Source organism: Conger conger, chromosome 18 (assembly GCF_963514075.1).
Source record: "Conger conger chromosome 18, fConCon1.1, whole genome shotgun sequence".
NCBI classification, from domain to species: Eukaryota; Metazoa; Chordata; class Actinopteri; order Anguilliformes; family Congridae; genus Conger; species Conger conger.
The window spans coordinates 7,549,964-7,569,998 of record NC_083777.1 but is presented as its reverse complement, the minus strand read 5'-3'; the positions used below and the strand labels follow the sequence as shown (position 1 = coordinate 7,569,998).

The following is a 20,035-nucleotide window of genomic DNA, read 5'->3' as shown; positions in this document are numbered from 1 at the left end:
CATTGCTGAACTGTTTATTTGATTGCATGTTCATTAATTTCCCTGAGTAGCAAATTGTAAAGTTTGTGGTGGAACTCGTTATTGTATCGGTGAGCCGTCTGAGGTAAAGATCAGTCAAGTCAAGTTTTAAAATGTCTGAGGCATCCAAGGTAATGAGAGAACGTAAGTATTTTGCGATTCAGAATTCTCTCAAATGTTAGATAGAGCACCAATTATTATGCTCATACTTGGTCATAACCAGTCAGCCCATCTTAGTGTCTAACAGTGCTTGAGTTCCTGTGATCACATTCAACTAAAAACATTTCCCAGATTATGACCTAACTCAGAGTTCACATGCCAGGTAGGATATGAGTATCTTTCTCATAAAGCGTTTCATGTGTCCATGTCTCATGAGTGCAAAAAGGGCTCAGCACAAATTTGCTGCAGTTTCCATGGAAAAAAGATTTGCTTGCTGTGAAGCAGAGCCCAGGACTCCATCCAGACTCCATCTATCTGCCGGGTTTCAGATGTACATTCAGATAAATTATCTTTTGACATCAATTTCCTTTCTCACCAATGAAAACAAGAACAGAGAGAGAGAATGCGTGTGTCTGTGTGTGTGTGCATTTCTTTTGAGGAATTGTACTCATAAACAAAGCTGCCTTTGGTTGAAAGCCAGCAACTTTCCCTTCTGTGCCCTTGTGATGGTAAATTCAGTGCCGGACTGACTGTGAGGTTTTGATATTCTGTATAAACAAAGCTGAAGAATGTAATTGTGCTGCCACAACCCACATGCTAGTAAATCACAGGTGTCGGGTTGACGGGATATGTTTCAGGAGTAATTTAAACTGTAAACTAAACATGACAGTTGCACACATTCTGTAAGAGTATGGTGGTGTTACAGCCTTTCTTTTTCATGGGGCTGATCCAGGACTCCAGCTACATGGACAATATTTTTTTAAATACTTAAATGTAATGCACAATATGTACTACACTACTGTATGTGAATAGCAATACAGGGATTGTTCATTGAGTTCTCTTGTTGTTTTTCATGGTGAATATTTAATGCCAGTAAATGTGGTACGGTACCTCAATCCTTTTTAATCTTCATACATCTTCCCTGAGCAGAGTAAATCAGTGCTGTGTTAGATTGGGACAAAATGGCTGCTTTTCATATTTTTACAGTATTTTTCTGAAATAACCTCAAAATATTTTCTGTTTAGGTAGCCAAAGACAACAACACAAACCCTATCCGTAAAACAGTTTTGATTTTGTATTTCAATGAATGAAACCAGTAGTAGAAATTCCAACACATTTTCTATTAAAAAAACATATTTTTATCTGTGATGCTGAATACTGTAATCATAATATCAGTAAGTGCATTATTTTCTGATGTTTTAGCCATGCTAAACCAGTTACAAATCCCTTTAAATGGGTCAATAGCACCATCCACTGTTGTGAATTGCAAACAGCAGCTAGTGTGAGCAAGCTAAGGTCTCCTGTGTGTTTGCTCTTTACAGAATATGCCAGCAGACCACAATGGACAGGATCTACAACAGCACAGAGCACAGCTTATATCTGACCAGCAGCTGGCCGGGGGTGAGCGTATACCGCGAGACCGCGACCATGCGCGGAGACCAGTGGCCCGAGCACATCAACGAGTCCTCCCTCTACGCCATCTCTAACCTGACGGACGGGAACGGGAGCCTGGGCCGGCCGGTGCAGTACGACCCCCTGGGAGGCCACACCGTCTGGCAGGTGGTCCTGATCAGCTTCTTCTCCTGCCTCCTGTCGCTGGTGACCATCGTGGGAAACATCCTGGTGCTGGTGGCCTTCAAGGTCAACAAGCAGCTTAAGACTGTCAATAACTACTTTCTGCTCAGCCTGGCGTTTGCCGACCTCATCATCGGGGTCATCTCCATGAACCTCTACACGGCTTACATCATCATGGACCAGTGGGCCATGGGAGCCTGGGCGTGCGACCTGTGGCTCGCCATCGACTACGTGGCCAGCAATGCGTCCGTCATGAACCTGCTGGTCATCAGCTTTGACCGCTACTTCTCCATCACGCGACCGCTCACCTACCGGGCCAAGCGGACCACCAAGCGGGCCGGGGTCATGATAGGCCTGGCCTGGTCGGTGTCGTTTGTGCTGTGGGCCCCCGCCATCCTCTTCTGGCAGTACTTTGTGGGGGAGCGGAAGGTGCCGCCCGATAAGTGCTACATTCAGTTCCTGACGGAGCCCACCATCACCTTCTGCACGGCCATCGCGGCCTTCTACCTGCCGGTGAGCATCATGAGCGTGCTGTACTGGCGCATCTACAAGGAGACGCAGAACCGGGCGCGGGAGCTGGCGGGGCTGCAGGCCTCGGGCAGCGAGGGCGGGGAGGGGGGCAGCTCGCGCAGCTGCGGGAGCTGCGACCGGGGCGAGGGGCCGCGTTTCGGGAGCTCGGTGAGGAGGGCGGGCGCCGCCGTGGGCCGCTTCCCGTTCTGGCTGGCGGAGCGGGCCCGGCGGCCCGGCGGGGACGAGGTGGACCGCACCAGCTGCGACAGCTGGAACAACAACGACGCCGCCGCCTGCATGGACCAGTCGGCCTCCTCTGACGAGGAGGAGATCCCCGAGACGCGCGCCATCTTCTCCATCGTCCTCAACCTGCCCGGCATCCGCCCGCCCGGCATGCCTATGGCCGTGCCCGTCGGGGTGCCCATGGGCTCCCGCATCGACGAGATGGACGCGTCCGAGGAGGACCCCCTCCGGGGCGGGGAAGACGGGGTCAGGGGCGGGGTGCAGAACGACGGCTACCACCAGCGCTTCCCCCTGAAGGTCCCCACCACGCCCGCCGTCCAAGCCCCCGAGACGATGGAGGTCTGCTCCCCCACGGGCAAGTCGGCCCCTATGTCCTTCAGGGACGCGGCCATGGCCCGGCGTTTCGCCGCCAGGACCCGCACGCAGATCACCAAGCGCAAGCGCATGTCGCTGGTCAAGGAGAAGAAGGCGGCCCAGACCCTCAGCGCCATCCTCTTCGCCTTCATCATCACCTGGACGCCCTACAACATCATGGTGCTGGTCAACACCTTCTGCAACAACTGCATCCCGCAGACGCTGTGGGCCCTGGGCTACTGGCTCTGCTACGTCAACAGCACGGTCAACCCCATGTGCTACGCACTCTGCAACAAGACCTTCCGCACCACCTTCAAGATGATCCTGCTCTGCCGCTGGAACAGCAGGAAGAGGCGGAAGCAGCTGTTCCTCCAGCGCCACTCGGTGACTTTTCGACGGAGGATACCGGGAGACTCCACGTAGCAGAGCTGCTGTTCAGCGCGCTTGTTTGGGTCCGGTGAAAAGCGGAGCTACGGTGGCCCGCGATGTGAACGATGAGTGAGTGGGGTGAACGTTTCCCCTCTCAGCAACGCCATGTCTTGTGAGCGTTTGATTGGAGTGACGTTTATCATTGTTTGTCTGTGGGGCGTTTGTCGACGAAAAAGGGCTTTACACTTACAAAGAAGAGCCACTGTTTCCTTGGGATTTAGTTATTCAGTCCAACTGCAAAGAGGGATTGCCTTTTCTTTGGATGGTGACTCAAGCCTTTACTGTCCTCAAAGGAAGTACCCATTTTAAATCGATGTGAGATACATCTTTAAAAAAAAAAATGGGAAGTGGTTTTAACTGCCCTACAGTGGACTAGTTTTAAAGGTAGAGAATGCAAGCTGCACTGTTGTAGTTGCAGTAAGCAGTTATTTTGATACAAAAAAATATTGTCCCTCCCGCCCCCCCCCGATAATTTTCCTGGTGTTACCTGCTGAAAGACGAGAGGTGCTGAGTTTGAACTGGGCAAAAAGATTAAATCAAATTCACTGTATAACAGGACTGTAGATTGTTTGATAAACCAGAATATTACAGATTACTAATATATTTGGATTCATTTCCGACACGCGTGTTATCAGATCTGTTTCTCTTTTATATAAAAAAGAAACATCTGTGTATGAAAGGGGATCTTTGACATTGTCATTCTAAACTCCAGAGCCAGTTACATCTTCTGAACCATAATATGAGGTCACCAGCAGTGTGCTCATACATGTACAGGCCTTCTCTGTGAATGAATTCTGTGGTAGGAGCGCAGCCTAGCTATCCACAGACCAAACGCAGCACATTTTTCAGGATTTCCGGAAACATGTCACTAACTGAAAACACAGTAGCAACATTTCAACCGGTGATTGAAAGTAAAGACCATAGTGCTTTGCGGTTGGAGTTAATAACATCCTTTTTTCTACAGTATTATTCTGTTTTTTTCCCCAGTGTGGGAACATTGACACAATTTGTGAGGTAAAGTCCAATCCACTCTAAACACATTCATGCATTTACATACATGAGAACATTTGAAAAGTGTTCTTTTAAAGTTTCAGAGCATTTCTAAATGAATATTGTTGAACTATGCTATTCTATACAGGTGTACAGTTGTTGAGCCAACCAGTTATTTTTTAATTTCCTAACTAATTTGCTTTTCTTTTGTTTGTTTTTTTTGGCTGTGTCAGTGTGATGAGCGGCATTGTGAATGTAGAACTGTTGTTAAAGTTGCTGACATGTCCTTTGTGAGATCGTGTTTACATGGTTTTAGACAAGTGCAAGTATTCTTATTGTTGTTTGGGTACCTGAAGTTTTATGCTTATATAAACAATATTTATAAATTGTTTGGACATTTTCTTCTTGAAGCCTACAGTATGGACTGTAAACTTGCATATGTTTATTGGACAGAAATATTTTGTAATTTGAGTGGGGAAAAAAAAAATATTTTCAAAAAAGTAAGAAAAGAAATGATTGTCATTTGATCACCTTATCAAGCCCTAACAGTTGAAGTCCTGTCTTTGGAGTCTAAACATTTGAGACTGATGTTTATTTTCTCAGTGTAAGGCGACACCTTTCTTGGCCTGGTTTAATTGTAAATGTGCCACAGTCTATCAGTGCCCTCTGTCGGAAATAAACAAACACATGCTACTCTGTGTACTCCCCTGTGGAAGCTGGAGTTTCAGTGATAATGTGTTAGTGTGTGCAAACGCGGGCCCAAGTGGAGTCCTCACATTGTAATCGCAGCTTACATGTGTAAAAAAATGTAAAGTATAAACCTAACTCCATAAAGCAGTGAAACACCCATTAGCCATTCCACATAATGTCTCTGTCTTCCACTGACTGCAGCGATTGGCTTCATTCCTGGCTGAACGGGAACATGAATAAATTCTCATTCAGGTCAAAGAGACAGTAACAGATACTCAAACGTGTATCGCCCACCCATTCAATGTACTTTTGAGATCTTTTGAATACATTAAAGAGATGTTCATATGTATGTGATATGAGCTATGTTAAATAATCATGAATGAGTATGCCTGTGTTGTCTGAGGAATTTTGTTTCACCTGTTTTATTTCTTACAGTATAAATAAATGCTCCTCCACGTTGTCATAATCAATAGTCATTAAAATTCAAAGGGGGATAGTTAATACGGAGACACAATTGGGATTATGTCTCTGTATTAAATGTGATTATTCGTGTAGATTGATTTTACATGGTCTGTATAATATATAGGTGGTGGAAGCAAATTGACATCAGCAATACAATTTGCAGAACAGACAGTATGTAGGAGCATTTCTTTATTAAATATTAAATATTCTCTCTAGCACCTGTGCTGCAAATATCAGATGGTCAAATGGAGCCTTTCAACCTGCTTCATCTCTATTATGCCAATGGCCACCCACATAATAGGGGTTTCTCGAGATCAGGCCTCTATTTCCACATTATTGTTCCCTTTGGTAGATTTAATCAACTGAACAAGAAAGAAGATACCAGAACAACTTCATGCAGGTGACCTGAGCCCGCTGTTTCCTGGGGCTTCGTTTAAAACAGGGCTGCCCATGACCGTGTTCCTGGAGATCTACCACCCTGTACATTTTCATTTCAATCCTAACGGCTCATCTGATTAGCTGCTAAGTGAAATCTCTAGCCGTTGAATAAGGTGTGCTTTCTTAGGGTTGCTGTGAAAACCCATAGGGCAGGACAGGGCTAGGCAGCCGTGCTTTAAATTATGAAAAGCAGATGTCCTTTTTGTGTCTGTAACTTTCTGAACATTGTTTATTCACAGCATCTGGTGTTACACTCTGGGTAAGGACCCACTGTAGTTTTATTTTATTGTGTTTTTTTTTTTTTAGATATGTAAACAAGATTATTACATTTTTCAAAACAAGGGTTGAGTTCTAATTGGAATCCCACTGAACAGTCACACTTCGATTTGTTAAAATGCAAATGGACCTTTAATTACACAAAATCACATGGTTTCCCAGTAACCAATACAAAGTGCTCCTCAATGCTCCTCCTCAAAAACTACTCATTTAAAATCTCGTATAAAATATATATTTTATATTAGTATTGTTTTGTTCTTATGTACAGTACTGTATAAGATAACTAGTACAAATGGATAAGTATGGCCCAGGGTACAGGGTCTTAAACATCAGCAACAGCAAAGGCACCCAATTATCTTACAGTAATTTTATGCCGCTGAGGTCCAAGCCATGACTCAGTAAACATAATCAGATTCATATTTAAACATCAGCAGTCTGTCTTATCTTCCTTTTCCTCTTGCAGTGGATCTAGTGTGTGTTCATACTCTCAGTGACGACTTTATTAGGTAGTCCTGTACACCAGCCTGTCAATGAAAATATTTAATCAGCCAATCATCTGACCGCAACTAAATGCATAAATGCATGCAGATGTGGTCAAGAGGTTCAGCTGTTGTTCAGACCAAATTTCATAATGGGGAAGACATACAATCAAAGTGAGTTTGATCAAACCTCTAAGTGGATAGGGTACAGCTGCAGAAGACTTAAGTCTGAAAAAGAAGTCTCACAGCAGGAAGATGCTGACACTTTCAACTTAGAAGATGGTTCTGTGTTCCAGAAAATAATGCACCCTTATGCTAATATGTTTTACAGAAGACAAGACAAATCATGTACAAAATAAATCCCTCATATTGGAAAATATGTCAATTGCTTCAGTGTGCATACGTGCCTTTTTTGGAGGTAACTATTCATTGACCAAACAAACAATTCACCACGATTCAGTGGATTATCAACTTTTATTAAAGGGCTTGTTCATGCACTGTGGCTTCACCACCACCACAAATTACAGCACTTTTTCAACATCAACGTTTATAAAGTCATTTTATTTACGACTGGTTGCAAATTCTGCAGATCCTTTGCATTCAATGACTGCATGAAGTAGTGTGTTCATGCATGCTCTGTGTGTGTGAGTGCAATTGTAAATATTGATCATTAATTTGCTTAACAGTGATTGAATTGAAATAAAGTACCTTCCTACCCAGGAAAGCTTCAGCCTGTGGAGATCCTCACCAGTACCCCACACTGCAGGAAAACTGATGACTCGCTGCCATGCTCGAATGCCCTTGTTTGAATTATAATTAAGGAAGTTAATGGAGGGGGTCAGGTAATTGGCTACCTGGGTGTATTGCATCACTCCCCTTGCGAAGCCACTGCAGTGGGGGAGATGGTGGACACTGCCCTTTAGAAAACGTCAAGATAAAGGTCACTACTGTGATATTTGGCAGACACAGTGCACACAGGTTTTTTTCAGCAAAAATGAAGATATTTAACGGTGGAAGTGAGTGGTAGTGTTCATGATAATGATGTACATGTGAATCCCAGGTGTTGCCATTCAAATCTGATTTGCTCATTTCATTAGAATGTAGAAATTATATTATATTGATTTGGAATAATAACTATTACTCTTCTAATACTTATTATATAATGATACTTTCCTAATTTATATAAAAATCTGAAAATCTGTTCTCGTTTCTTTTGATGTTTATGCACAGACACACACACACACACACACACACATGCACACACACACACACACACACCCACACATGCACACACACATGTACACACACACACACCCACACATGTACACACACATGTACACCCACACATGCACACACACACATACACTCACACATGCACAAACACATGTACACCCACACACATGCGCACACACACACACCCACACACACACTCACAATATGCACACACACATGTACACCCACACATGCACACACACACACACACACACACACATGCACAAACACATGTACACCCACACACATGCACACACACATGCACACACACACATGTACACCCACACATGCGCATACTCACCCACTCACATGCACACACACACTCACACACACATGTACACCCACACACTCACACACACACACACACATGCCCACACACCCACACACCCACCCACACACGCACACACCCATGTACACCCACACATGCACACACACACACACCCATACATGCACAAACACACATGTACACCCACCCACACACACACACACACTCACACTTACACATACACTATATGCGCACACACACACCTCGCCTCCCAAGGCCTCAGTTTCTCTTCATTTGGTAAGTGCCCAGTTCATTTCTCTCATCTATTCTGTATTATCACACTTCTGTTCTATTTATATTGAGTGGAAATATGATCTCTTTAAATCCCTCCTTTCTCTTCAAAGATTTGTTCTGCTGTGTGTTTTAGTAGCATGTGTAGTTACAATGGACTGTTCTGAAGGCTCAATGCTGCTGAGCTTCGCTGGTGAAGGAGACATGTGATGCTTTATACTCATGTTCATGTGACCCCACACAGCGTCAGTGATAAGCACTTTTTTGTTCTTGGAAGGCAGTCCTGGGGTAAGTTTGGCTGCTTTCTCCATTTTGTGTGAAAGTACTTTGAAAAGATTCAGAATGCATGCTGTTCTAGATGTTAAATATTTGATGACTGTTTACAAATGACATTGATGTAAACTTACTTAATATAGTTGAGTGGATGTTAGAGTCTCATTAATTGCGTTGAACTAAGGTTTACCCAAGTTATACCATTTCTATGCAGTTTTTAGATTTTGTTTTCAGAATCATGATGGCTCATGGTAATTCAGAATTATCTTATATATATATATATATATATATATATATATATAAATATAGACAACCAGATGGACAAGCATTATGCATAACATAAAGGCCTGCCGATTTGTTTTAGATAAAATAAATGATTGTCCTCCCTAATGCATCCTCAGAACACTCTTTAAACGTGTGTAGTCCATAAGCGAATGGCTTTTAGACCCACCTATATATATTTTTTTGCTATCTAAACAAATGTGTATTGATCTATTGTTCCAATACTGTGCTAAAGCTGGGCGAGGGTTACAGAAATGATTAATTATTCATGGCGGTTTTCAGCTCGGTTAAATAAGCGGAAATGTGCTTGGAAACAGCCAGTCATGATAGCTTCTCTGGACAGCGGCCATGGCTGGATAATTGTTCATTCTGCGATTTTCTGTCCGTAGAGTTTGCTTTGTGCAGATTCTGAGATGGTATCCCTGATGTTTGAGCCTGTACAGATAAACTACTGCTCTGTCATCTTCAGCCAGATACATGCAGCATGAGCCCAGTACGGTTGTCTGTTATCAGTGCGCTCTAGCTCTCTGCATTAACACTTATATTGCTTCTTTCTCATTTGGTCTCTTGTAACGGCTGCATTTTAGTGACTTACCTATGAACAGTGGCATTTTATATTTCTTTAAATATGTATAATATTAACTATATGTACTGTATGCATGGTGTACATTTCAGACATGTAAACATATTAAGTGAAAGAATATAGATGTGTCACTCTGTTTGAACTGGCAGTAAGCTTGCTTCTTGAACTTTATGCGCTTATATTTATCCCTGGATGTTACTGCGTGTTTGAATAAATCCATAAAGAAAAAGATGAAAGGATCAAATCTATTTTTATCCCTGCTCCCTGAAGAGATTGAGAAGGATTATGCACTGTGTTTGGAGAGATTCTGTTCGTAACCTTCCTATCTTTCTCCGTTTGGATTGTGTTATTGCCTTTGATTAAAAGTGAAAGGGCTTTCTCACTCTCCATAGTTCCCTGAGGTTTCCCATCCTTTTACGTGTCTGTTTAACCTGGACGCCGTGTGCAAGCTCATCAACAACAAACAGGGCATGGATCAATTCCACCTTCATACCCAATTAAACCCAGTTCCCTTTAGTGCCCATTATGTTTTCATATGTATTTATGTTGTGCTTATTGCCATTCGTGAGTCATTTATATTGCTGAATCAACTAAGAAAGTAAAGGAAAATGAATGAGTCAAAAAGTTGATTACAACTGAGAAGCGGTGGTTGTTTATTTTCTAGAGTATATTAATATACTAATATTTTTTCCCTTCTGTTATGCAGCTGCTCCTTTAGAGATAGGTTTTCGGGGCGTGGCAGAGGCCTGTGGGATTCACGATGCAGGCCATCCAGACGGTGGAGACGCAGCTGCCCGTTCTGCGGGAGAGCTTCTTCCGGACGCCGTTCTCGCTGGGCAGGAAGGGCAGTGAGGCCAGCCTGGGGCAGCTGCAGCGCCCGCGGCGGCCAGCAGAGGGAGCCCGGCCCCTGGGGCGCTCTGCCAGCAGCCCTCTCCACGGAGCCGGCGAGCGGGGGCCGGCCCCTCCCGCGTCAGCGCCGGCTCTCAGCCAGTGGGGCTCAGAGAGCGGAGCGGCTCACAGAGGCAGGTCCCGCAGCCTGCAGGAGCGCGAGGGAGCGCGGCTGCTGAGAGCCATGGGGAACCAGGACGGCAAGCAGAGGAGGCCCGCCGACCGGGCGGGGGGGGTCCAGGAGGGAACGCGCTCCAAAAAAGCCCACGGCAAGCCGGGCTGCCCCGGGCAGGGCTCCGGCAGGAAAAAGCCCAAATTGGACTGCAAGACCTCGGTGTTCTCGGGCCTGAGGATCCGGAAGGGTCCGTCCAGGGGGAAGGAGGGGAAGGGGAGAGGCTCCTCCGGGGGATCGAAGGAGGACGGGCTGGACTCCCAGGGCTCCCAGGGGAACGGTGGGGGGGACCTGCGGCCCCTCCCGGCTCAGGCTGCTGAGGCCAGCCTCTCCGGGGATGAGCTGGGGCTGTCCGACACGGAGCCAGAGTGCTGCCTCCTCGGCGACCGGAGCCGCCAGTCCGCCGTCGATACCATCGACTCGCGAGAGACGGGCGGGGCCGGCTCGGCCTCGGACGCTGACATCACCAGCTTTCACTCGGCTGTGGAGCCGGAGAATCTGCTCTCTGGTGTCCGGCCGGCTCTGACACGGCCCCGGGGGGTCGCTAAGGCAACCGCGGCACCCACATGCCAGGCGACGAGCGGCCGGCCCCCTGCTGATCTTAAATCCGGCCCTCCGGATCCTGAACCAATCGCGGACCTCCGAGTCATCTCAGAACAGGAAACGGGCCCGGCCGCTGTGCTTGGTGTACAGTCAGGCACCCGAGAACGGGAGAGCCAATCAGATAACACTTTAAATGGCCTGAATGAGGACCCAGCCCACAACAGAAGCTCTGAGACACTCCCACCTCCACACCACAGCCCTCAGCTCAGCACAGGTCAGACCAATGAGAGAGCGGGAGACTCGGTCTCCGGGGCAACTACCATGTACAGCTTCCCTGACTCCACGGCCTCGTTTGAAACCGCGGAGGATGGGGAACAGGAAGTGAGCACAGACGACAGGCTGCAGAGCCTGGGCGGCCGAGGCGGGGGTACAGGAGGGCCCGAGGGGGTTCGGCTGAGGGCCCCCAAGCTCCCAGAGTGCATCAGTATTACAGGGCTGAGCTCAGAAAGTAGACAAGAGCGCACCCTGGTGGAGAAGCGGAAAAGCTGCATCTCCTTCTCCCAGTGGGCGGGCGAAACCGAATCTCCCCTCATCCCCCACCGGCGCAAGTCTGTGGCGTCTATCCTTCCCGCGAAGTTCTACCCCACCATCCACCCCTCCTACATCAAAACCACCACCCGCCAACTGTCCTCCCCCTCCCCCCTCCCCTCCCCGGGCCCCTCTGTGAGGAGACAGAGGTCCTGCAGCGTCGCCGGGCCCCTCAGCCCCTACCCTTATTGGGCGGAGCAGCAGAAGGGCGGGACGGGCGGCGCCGAGGCCCGCCCGGGGCCCGGCTGCCCGGAGGAAGGGCTTCAGGGGGGCAGCCGCGTGCTCTCCGCCCGACGGAGGTGGTCCTCCTACACACCCTCCTCCGCCTCCTTTCAGGATGTGTTCTCCGGTAAGTTCTCCAAGCGAACGGCAAACGTTTTCGGCGAACTATGTTTGCAGCAAACAATTACTGTTGAACGATTTAAAGTAAACATTCCATTTAATTTGACTGCAATGCCTTTTTAAAACAAATGGATGTGACTTTGCGGTCTAACAATGCCAACTAACTGAATTGTTGCTTACCCATGGTTTCTTTTTGAAGGTAAAAACTAAAATTACATTGATTAAAGTGTATTATAACAGCCAAATTATTTCCTACTTTTGAGCAGCTTTTCCTACTTCTTCAGCAGCCATTTTTGTTCACAACGTTTGCCAACGTTGGCTAATGTTTGCAACAAAAGTTTGAATATGTTGGTGAACGTTAGCTAACATAGCTAATGTTTGCCGTCTTGAACGCACGTCTGGTCTCACTGCGGGATGCTTCTCACTAGCGCCACTGCAGTTGGCTCTAGTGTACTGGGATTGTTTCAGCCTCCCTTTCAATGTAAAGTCAATGGTAACAACACGGTAAAAATACAAAGTCAATTATTTTTTTCACACCAAAGGTGTCGCAATCAATGTTTTTTCTTCATCTAATGTCTGCTGAAGTTATTGTGTTATTAAGATACTATAGTCATATTTCGTCAAAGAATCAGGGACTGTTTGCGTCACTGCACACTCTTTGTGTAGGAGCCACACTCTGCAGACTTTCGTGCCCATATAAGGGCTTTCCGTTTCAATGTCAGGCGCCAAATCATACAAAATGGCACCTCCCGAAAACTTCACTTCTGTGGTTTCAAAATGCTTTTCTGAAGCCCATGGAGAGTGGGCGACGTCACAGGCCCTTGGTCCATATTTGTTCTTTATGGTTCCACACCACAGTAGGTACACAAGCAGGGGGTAACAGTGGCAGTGGTTTATTACATTACATTACATTACATGTTTGTATTTGACAGACGCTCTTTTCCAGAGCAACGTACAGTTGATTAGACTAAGCAGGAGACAATCCTCCCCTGGAGCAATGCAAGGTTAAGGGCCTTGCTCAAGGGCCCAATGGCTGTGCAGATCTTATTGTGGCTACACTGGGATTAGAACCACCGACCGTGCACACAGAGCTGAAGTGATGTCAAGCAGTATTTTTTGGGGGTTTTTTTTACATTCATAAGTCCTGATTCTCAACTCTTACATTTGCTATAAATAAGGATTTTTAAAGGCAAACTGTGCAGGATTTTCACCTTGGAGATATTAAGAAACATATAAAACAAAAATGCTCCCCTGGTGTAAAATCCAGGTCAAATCATGTTGAGTATAGAGCAGGTCTAACTGGTCAACCAGCTACCAGCTGTTTCAAAACCTAGCTTGAGCTGTTTTTTTTTTTCCAGCTAGGTACAGTGTCTCACTTCTGTTCAAAACCTTGCTTGTCTATTTGTATTTGTTATTCTAAAAACTCCTCGGGCCACTTCTGGGCGTGGGCCTTTTTTATTTTTGTACTGTGCCTGAAATGCATTTGTCCAATAAATCAAACCTATAGGTTCTGTGATCCAATAGAAGGAGGAGGAGGGCAAGAGGAGATGTGTATGGATTGGCTACTACAGTGGTGAGCTGAGTTTGCGAGAAACCATTAAGCAAGTGGCTGCCATTATTCGCTAACTAAATTCAGTTTCATACATCAATTGGCTTATTTCCTCTCCTGGGCAGGGAGCTCAAGCCTACCCTCCCGGACATTCAGTAGACTTCAGATGTCTGATAAAAATAAAAGCTTTTTTGTGTATGCCTGCTTATGTTAGCTACACAATTGTGTTTAATTCCAAGCAGGCTGGCTAGAGCAGAGTGAAATCCACTGGTGTTAGCAGTAACAAGTATCACCACTAACAACGTTTTGCTAAATACGAACACAAGTAACATCAGTTACAAGCTAGCTAAATAGCTTGTGTGGAAAGCAACTACTTAGGTAGATGTTTTATTAATCATATTAGATGGTTTGCTTAGCTCATTGTTATCCCACCATAGTCTGCAACAGCCAGAATCATCTTGTGGGTGTTAGCAGGTGGGTTGAGAATGGGTGCATAGACATTTTTTCAACTAAAAGTCTGCATTGTCTTCCTATAATAAATAATGAAAGTAAATATCAATATTTAGTGTGTGTGTTTAGCTTTGAAAAGGTATAAAGTAAAGTGCATTTTGCTAAAAGTAGCAAAATATTTAGCTTACCCTAACAGTGGGGTGCATGCTGTAGCCTACCGTGGAGAGGTCAGGTCCGCTTCTGTACACTTAGATAATAATTGCGAAAGGCTTTTTGACCAGGGGTGCCCACATCTTTGCACACTACTGTGTGTGTAAATATAATATATATGTAGTGGCCATTCTGATCCATGTTCACCAGCAAGTGTCCATAACCCCTCTCTCAGGAGAGTAGTGCTAACCGTTTTCAGTTTGCTAACTCATGCAACAGGGTCATTGGAAATCGTGAGTTCTTATTTCCTGAAACAAAAAGAGAGCATTCAAGGCCAAAATGCTACCTAATGCTTTCCCTGTTTTCATTTCCCCATCCTCCATATACCCCAGCAGGCATAGGCGTAACCTGCGAGTGATTAGCGTGGATTTAGAGGCTGAGGACCCAGAGTTTACCCTGGCTCTGATTATGGGGCTAACTCCCAGGGCAGGCCTGACCTCAAAACCCTCCTGAGATTATTTCAATATTTTAATCCCTCGCTGCTGGATGTCTTATGTGCTTATGCCCTGAGCTGTGTGAGCTCACCCTTGTCTTATTCTCTGCTTGGCATGAAAAGACGGGAGAGCGTTTCAGCATGGTTTCCTGTTTGGTGTCTCAATTTAGAGAGACAGCTGTTAGTTTTTGGACTGCAACGTCACTGTGAAACCCTCCATTAGTGAAAAGAGTACCCACAGAGCACAGGCAGACATGCACACACAGCACACACAGATACACAGTGTATACAGACGAATATCACATGCACACACTGCACATGCAAATGCACAGTGTATACAGACAAATATCACATGCACACACCGCACACACACAGATACACAGTGTATACAGACAAATATCACATGCACACACCGCACACACACAGATACACAGTGTATACAGACAAATATCACATGCACACACCGCACACACACAGAAACACAGTGTATACAGACAAATATCACATGCACACACAGCACACACAGATACACAGTGTATACAGACAAATATCACATGCACACACAGATACACAGTGTATACAGACCAACATCACATGCACACACAGCACACACAGATACACAGTGTATACAGACAAACATCACATGCACACACAGCACACACAGATACACAGTGTATACAGACAAATATCACATGCACACACAGCACACACAGATACACAGTGTATACAGACAAATATCACATGCACACACAGATACACAGTGTATACAGACAAACATCACATGCACACACACCACACACAGATACACAGTGTATACAGACAAACATCACATGCACACACAGATACACAGTGCATACAGAGAAACATCACATGCACACACAGCACACACAGATACACAGTGTATACAGACAAACATCACATGCACACACAGCACACACAGATACACAGTGTATACAGACAAACATCACATGCACACACAGCACACACAGATACACAGTGTATGCAGACAAACATCACATGCACACACTGCACACACACAGATACACAGCGTATACAGACAAACATCACATGCACACACTGCACACACACAGATACACAGTGTATACAGACAAACATCACATGCACACACTGCACACACACAGAGACACAGCGTATACAGACAAACATCACATGCACACACAGATACACAGTGTATACAGACAAACATCACATGCACACACAGCACACACAGATACACAGTGTATGCAGACAAACATCACATGCACACACTGCACACACAGATACACAGCGTATACAGACAAACATCACATGCACACACCGCACACACACAGATACACAGTGTATACAGACAAACATCACATGCACACACAGATACACAGTGCATACAGACAAACATCACATGTGCACACAGATACACAGTGTATACAGACAAACATCACATGCACACACAGATACACAGTGTATACAGACAAACATCACATGCACACACCGCACACACACAGATACACAGTGTATACAGACAAACATCACATGCACACACAGCACACACAGATACACAGTGTATACAGACAAACATCACATGCACACACAGCACACACAGATCCACAGTGTATACAGACAAACATCACATGCACACACCGCACACACACAGATACACAGTGTATACAGACAAACATCACATGCACACACAGCACACACAGATACACAGTGCATACAGACAAACATCACATGCACACACACCACACACAGATACACAGTGTATACAGACAAACATCACATGCACACACACCACACACAGATACACAGTGTATACAGACAAACATCACATGCACACACAGATACACAGTGTATACAGACAAATATCACATACACACACCGCACACACACAGATACACAGTGTATACAGACAAACATCACATGCACACACAGATACACAGTGTATACATCACATGCACACACAGCACACACAGATACACAGCATATACAGACAAACATCACATGCACACACAGATACACAGTGTATACAGACAAACATCACATGCACACACAGCACACACAGATACACAGTGTATACAGACAAACATCACTTGCACACAGCACACACAGATACACAACATATACAGACAAACATCACATGCACACACAGATGCACAGCATATACAGACAAACATCACATGCACACACAGCACACACAGATCCACAGCATATACAGACAAACATCACATGCACACACAGATACACAGTGTATACAGACAAACATCACATGCACAGACAGATACACAGCATATACAGACAAACATCACATGCACACACAGATACACAGCATATACAGACAAACATCACATGCACACACAGCACACACAGATACACAGCATATACAGACAAACATCACATGCACACACAGATACACAACATATACAGACAAACATCACATGCACACACAGATGCACAGCATATACAGACAAACATCACATGCACACACAGCACACACAGATCCACAGCATATACAGACAAACATCACATGCACACACAGATACAGTGTATACAGACAAACATCACATGCACACACAGATACACAGCATATACAGACAAACATCACATGCACACACAGATACACAGCATATACAGACAAACATCACATGCACACACAGATACACAGCGTATACAGACAAACATCACATGCACACACAGATACACAGCATATACAGACAAACATCACATGCACACACAGATACACAGCATATACAGACAAACATCACATGCACACACAGATACACAGTGTATACAGACAAACATCACATGCACACACAGATACACAGCATATACAGACAAACATCACATGCACACACAGATACACAGCATATACAGACAAACATCACATGCACACACAGATACACAGTGTATACAGACAAACATCACATGCACACACAGATACACAGCATATACAGACAAACATCACATGCACACACAGATACACAGTGTATACAGACAAACATCACATGCACACACAGATACACAGCATATACAGACAAACATCACATGCACACACAGATACACAGTGTATACAGACAAACATCACATGCACACACAGATACACAGTGTATACAGACAAACATCACATGCACACACAGATACACAGCATATACAGACAAACATCACATGCACACACAGATACACAGTGTATACAGACAAACATCACATGCACACACAGATACACAGTGTATACAGACAAACATCACATGCACACACACAGCCTGGAATAGGTCCTCTTCTGCAGTGATTTACATGGCTTAGGCTTTCTGAGAGACGTGACTGACTGGCCTCGCTGCGTGGCTCTAGGGCGCTCCCTGCTGGAGAAGGTGCGGCAGGACGAGGGCGCGTGTCAGGAGGCTGAGAGGTTCTGCTCACGCATTCTGGCCTCGGGACTCCTCCTTCCCTTCAGCGGCTGTGTCCGGGAGCAGGACGGGGACCCGGGGGTGCAGGAGGCCCCAAAATTTAATGTGAGACCCGTTGCATTTCACCATGCCTTCTTATGGACTCATGGGAAGATGGAGAGCGTGTGTGTGTGTGTGTGTGTGTGTGTGTGTGTGTGTGTGTGTGTGTGTGTGTGTATGTGTGTGTATGTGTGTGTATGTGTGTGTGTGTGTGTGTGTGTGTGTGGGTGTGCGTGCACGTGTGTGTGTGTGTGTATGTATGTGGGTGTGCCTGCGCATGTGTGTGTGTGGTTAACCACCACGAGCATATTCAGCTTTTTCCGGATCTGTCATTCATATTTCAAATCTAATAAATTATGTAAAACTTCCCCCTATTGATTAAGTAAATATATTATTACATAACATAGCATTGTAATGCATTGTAATGTATTATATGAGATGCGTAGCATTGTGCTGTGTCTTAGTGTTGTTATGCTCTGTGTTTGCTCAGGGAGATCAGCTGTACACCTGGGCTGTGGTGGGTCAGCCCCAGCCAGGACGCAGCCAGGCCCAGTGGCCCCTGACCCAACCAGGAGGGGGCCCCAGACCAGGCCTGAAGTACACAGAGGCAGGTATGTCCACACATACTAGAACCACAAAATGCCCTACAACCACTCGACAGTCACCAGGAAAAAAAACTACGTAAATGCTCCATTTCAGCTTCATTCCTAGGGAATATCCAGTGATTATTCCTGTGTTCTTCTCATTTAAAAAGTACTTTGAACTGTTTTTCTTTAATACTATCTCTCATTCCTTTTTATCTGTAAACTGGCAGTTTATTAAACACCCGGGGAATCTGCTAGCTTGTAGGTTTAATCACTGTCAGTGAGGGAGAGGGGAGAGCTTGGATAGAAAGTTCGCCTCATTGTACCCTGCTGTTCTGTACTCAGGGATACCAGCCCCTGACACTCTTCCCTGTTCTGTCAGGCTAAGACATTTTTAAATTGAAATTCCCTTGCATTCTCGCACTATAACTTGCAGAAGATGAAACGGGTAAGCTATTTATTTATTTATTTATTTATTTATGTATTTGTTTATGTATTTGCTTGTTTGTAGTTATTTCCTTTTGTATTTATTTCCTTATTTGCTGTTGTAGTTTTGGCACCTGTGGCCCAAAATGGACGGTTGTGTCTGTGTGCGTGATTGTATTTGAACCACTCTGTCACCGCGTTGTTGTGGATAAAAGCTTTCATCTGTTCCCTGAGTTATAGTCTATATCCATGGGATGTCAGTGAGGATTGGAGCATCGTCGCTTTTCTATGAATATATTTTCTTTCTTTCAGAGCATCAGGCAGTCATCCTGGCATTACACAAGCAGAGGAAGGAGGAGGAAGAGGAACAGCAGGTACCGTCATATCATCCTTTCTCACATGACGAGATCTACATGGACTGTGACTACTGTTTCACTCTGACCTCCCGTCCGTAATCAGTGTCAATTTCTGTTTTGGCCAATATCACCATCTTGTGATTATTTATGGCTAATTTAAGTTTGCTTAGAGAAGCTCTCTCTCTTGACAGTAAAGACACAACCTGCTCCAAAGCATGAAAACAGTGAAATTAAATGTCATCAAAATAATAATAAAAAACCAGTTAATATCTGGAGATAAAGCATTGAAAAACCTGTCGATAAGCTGATAACCTGATAAGTCAGCAATGACTTGTGTTTGGTGTTTTCAGGATGTAGTGATACTTGTATTGCTCCAACAGAGGGCAGCATCAGCTTATGGACAGTGAAATGTTTGTTAATGTTTTTCATTTACTGAATCTATACACATTTATACAGTAACTGTCAGTGTCC

General features: G+C 45.1%; 2 protein-coding genes across 2 annotated transcripts in view; both read left to right on the top strand.

The window, feature by feature from the left end:
* LOC133118330 (muscarinic acetylcholine receptor M3-like) overlaps positions 1 to 3,714 on the top strand; it is a 115,348-nt gene extending 111,634 nt beyond the window's left edge. Inside the window, exon 3 of the mRNA XM_061228225.1 lies at positions 1,500 to 3,714. Within this exon, the coding sequence (XP_061084209.1) occupies positions 1,519 to 3,282 (1,764 nt within the window). The 5' untranslated portion in view covers positions 1,500 to 1,518 and the 3' untranslated portion in view covers positions 3,283 to 3,714. The remainder of the gene's footprint in view (positions 1 to 1,499) is intronic.
* A 6,635-nt stretch (positions 3,715 to 10,349) lies between these two features.
* The window catches only part of LOC133118591 (formin-2-like), a 61,027-nt gene continuing 51,341 nt past the window's right edge, over positions 10,350 to 20,035 (top strand). The window contains exons 1-4 of the mRNA XM_061228699.1: positions 10,350 to 12,129; positions 18,104 to 18,264; positions 18,689 to 18,809; positions 19,521 to 19,582. Of these exons, the coding sequence (XP_061084683.1) occupies positions 10,350 to 12,129; positions 18,104 to 18,264; positions 18,689 to 18,809; positions 19,521 to 19,582 (2,124 nt within the window). The remainder of the gene's footprint in view (positions 12,130 to 18,103; positions 18,265 to 18,688; positions 18,810 to 19,520; positions 19,583 to 20,035) is intronic.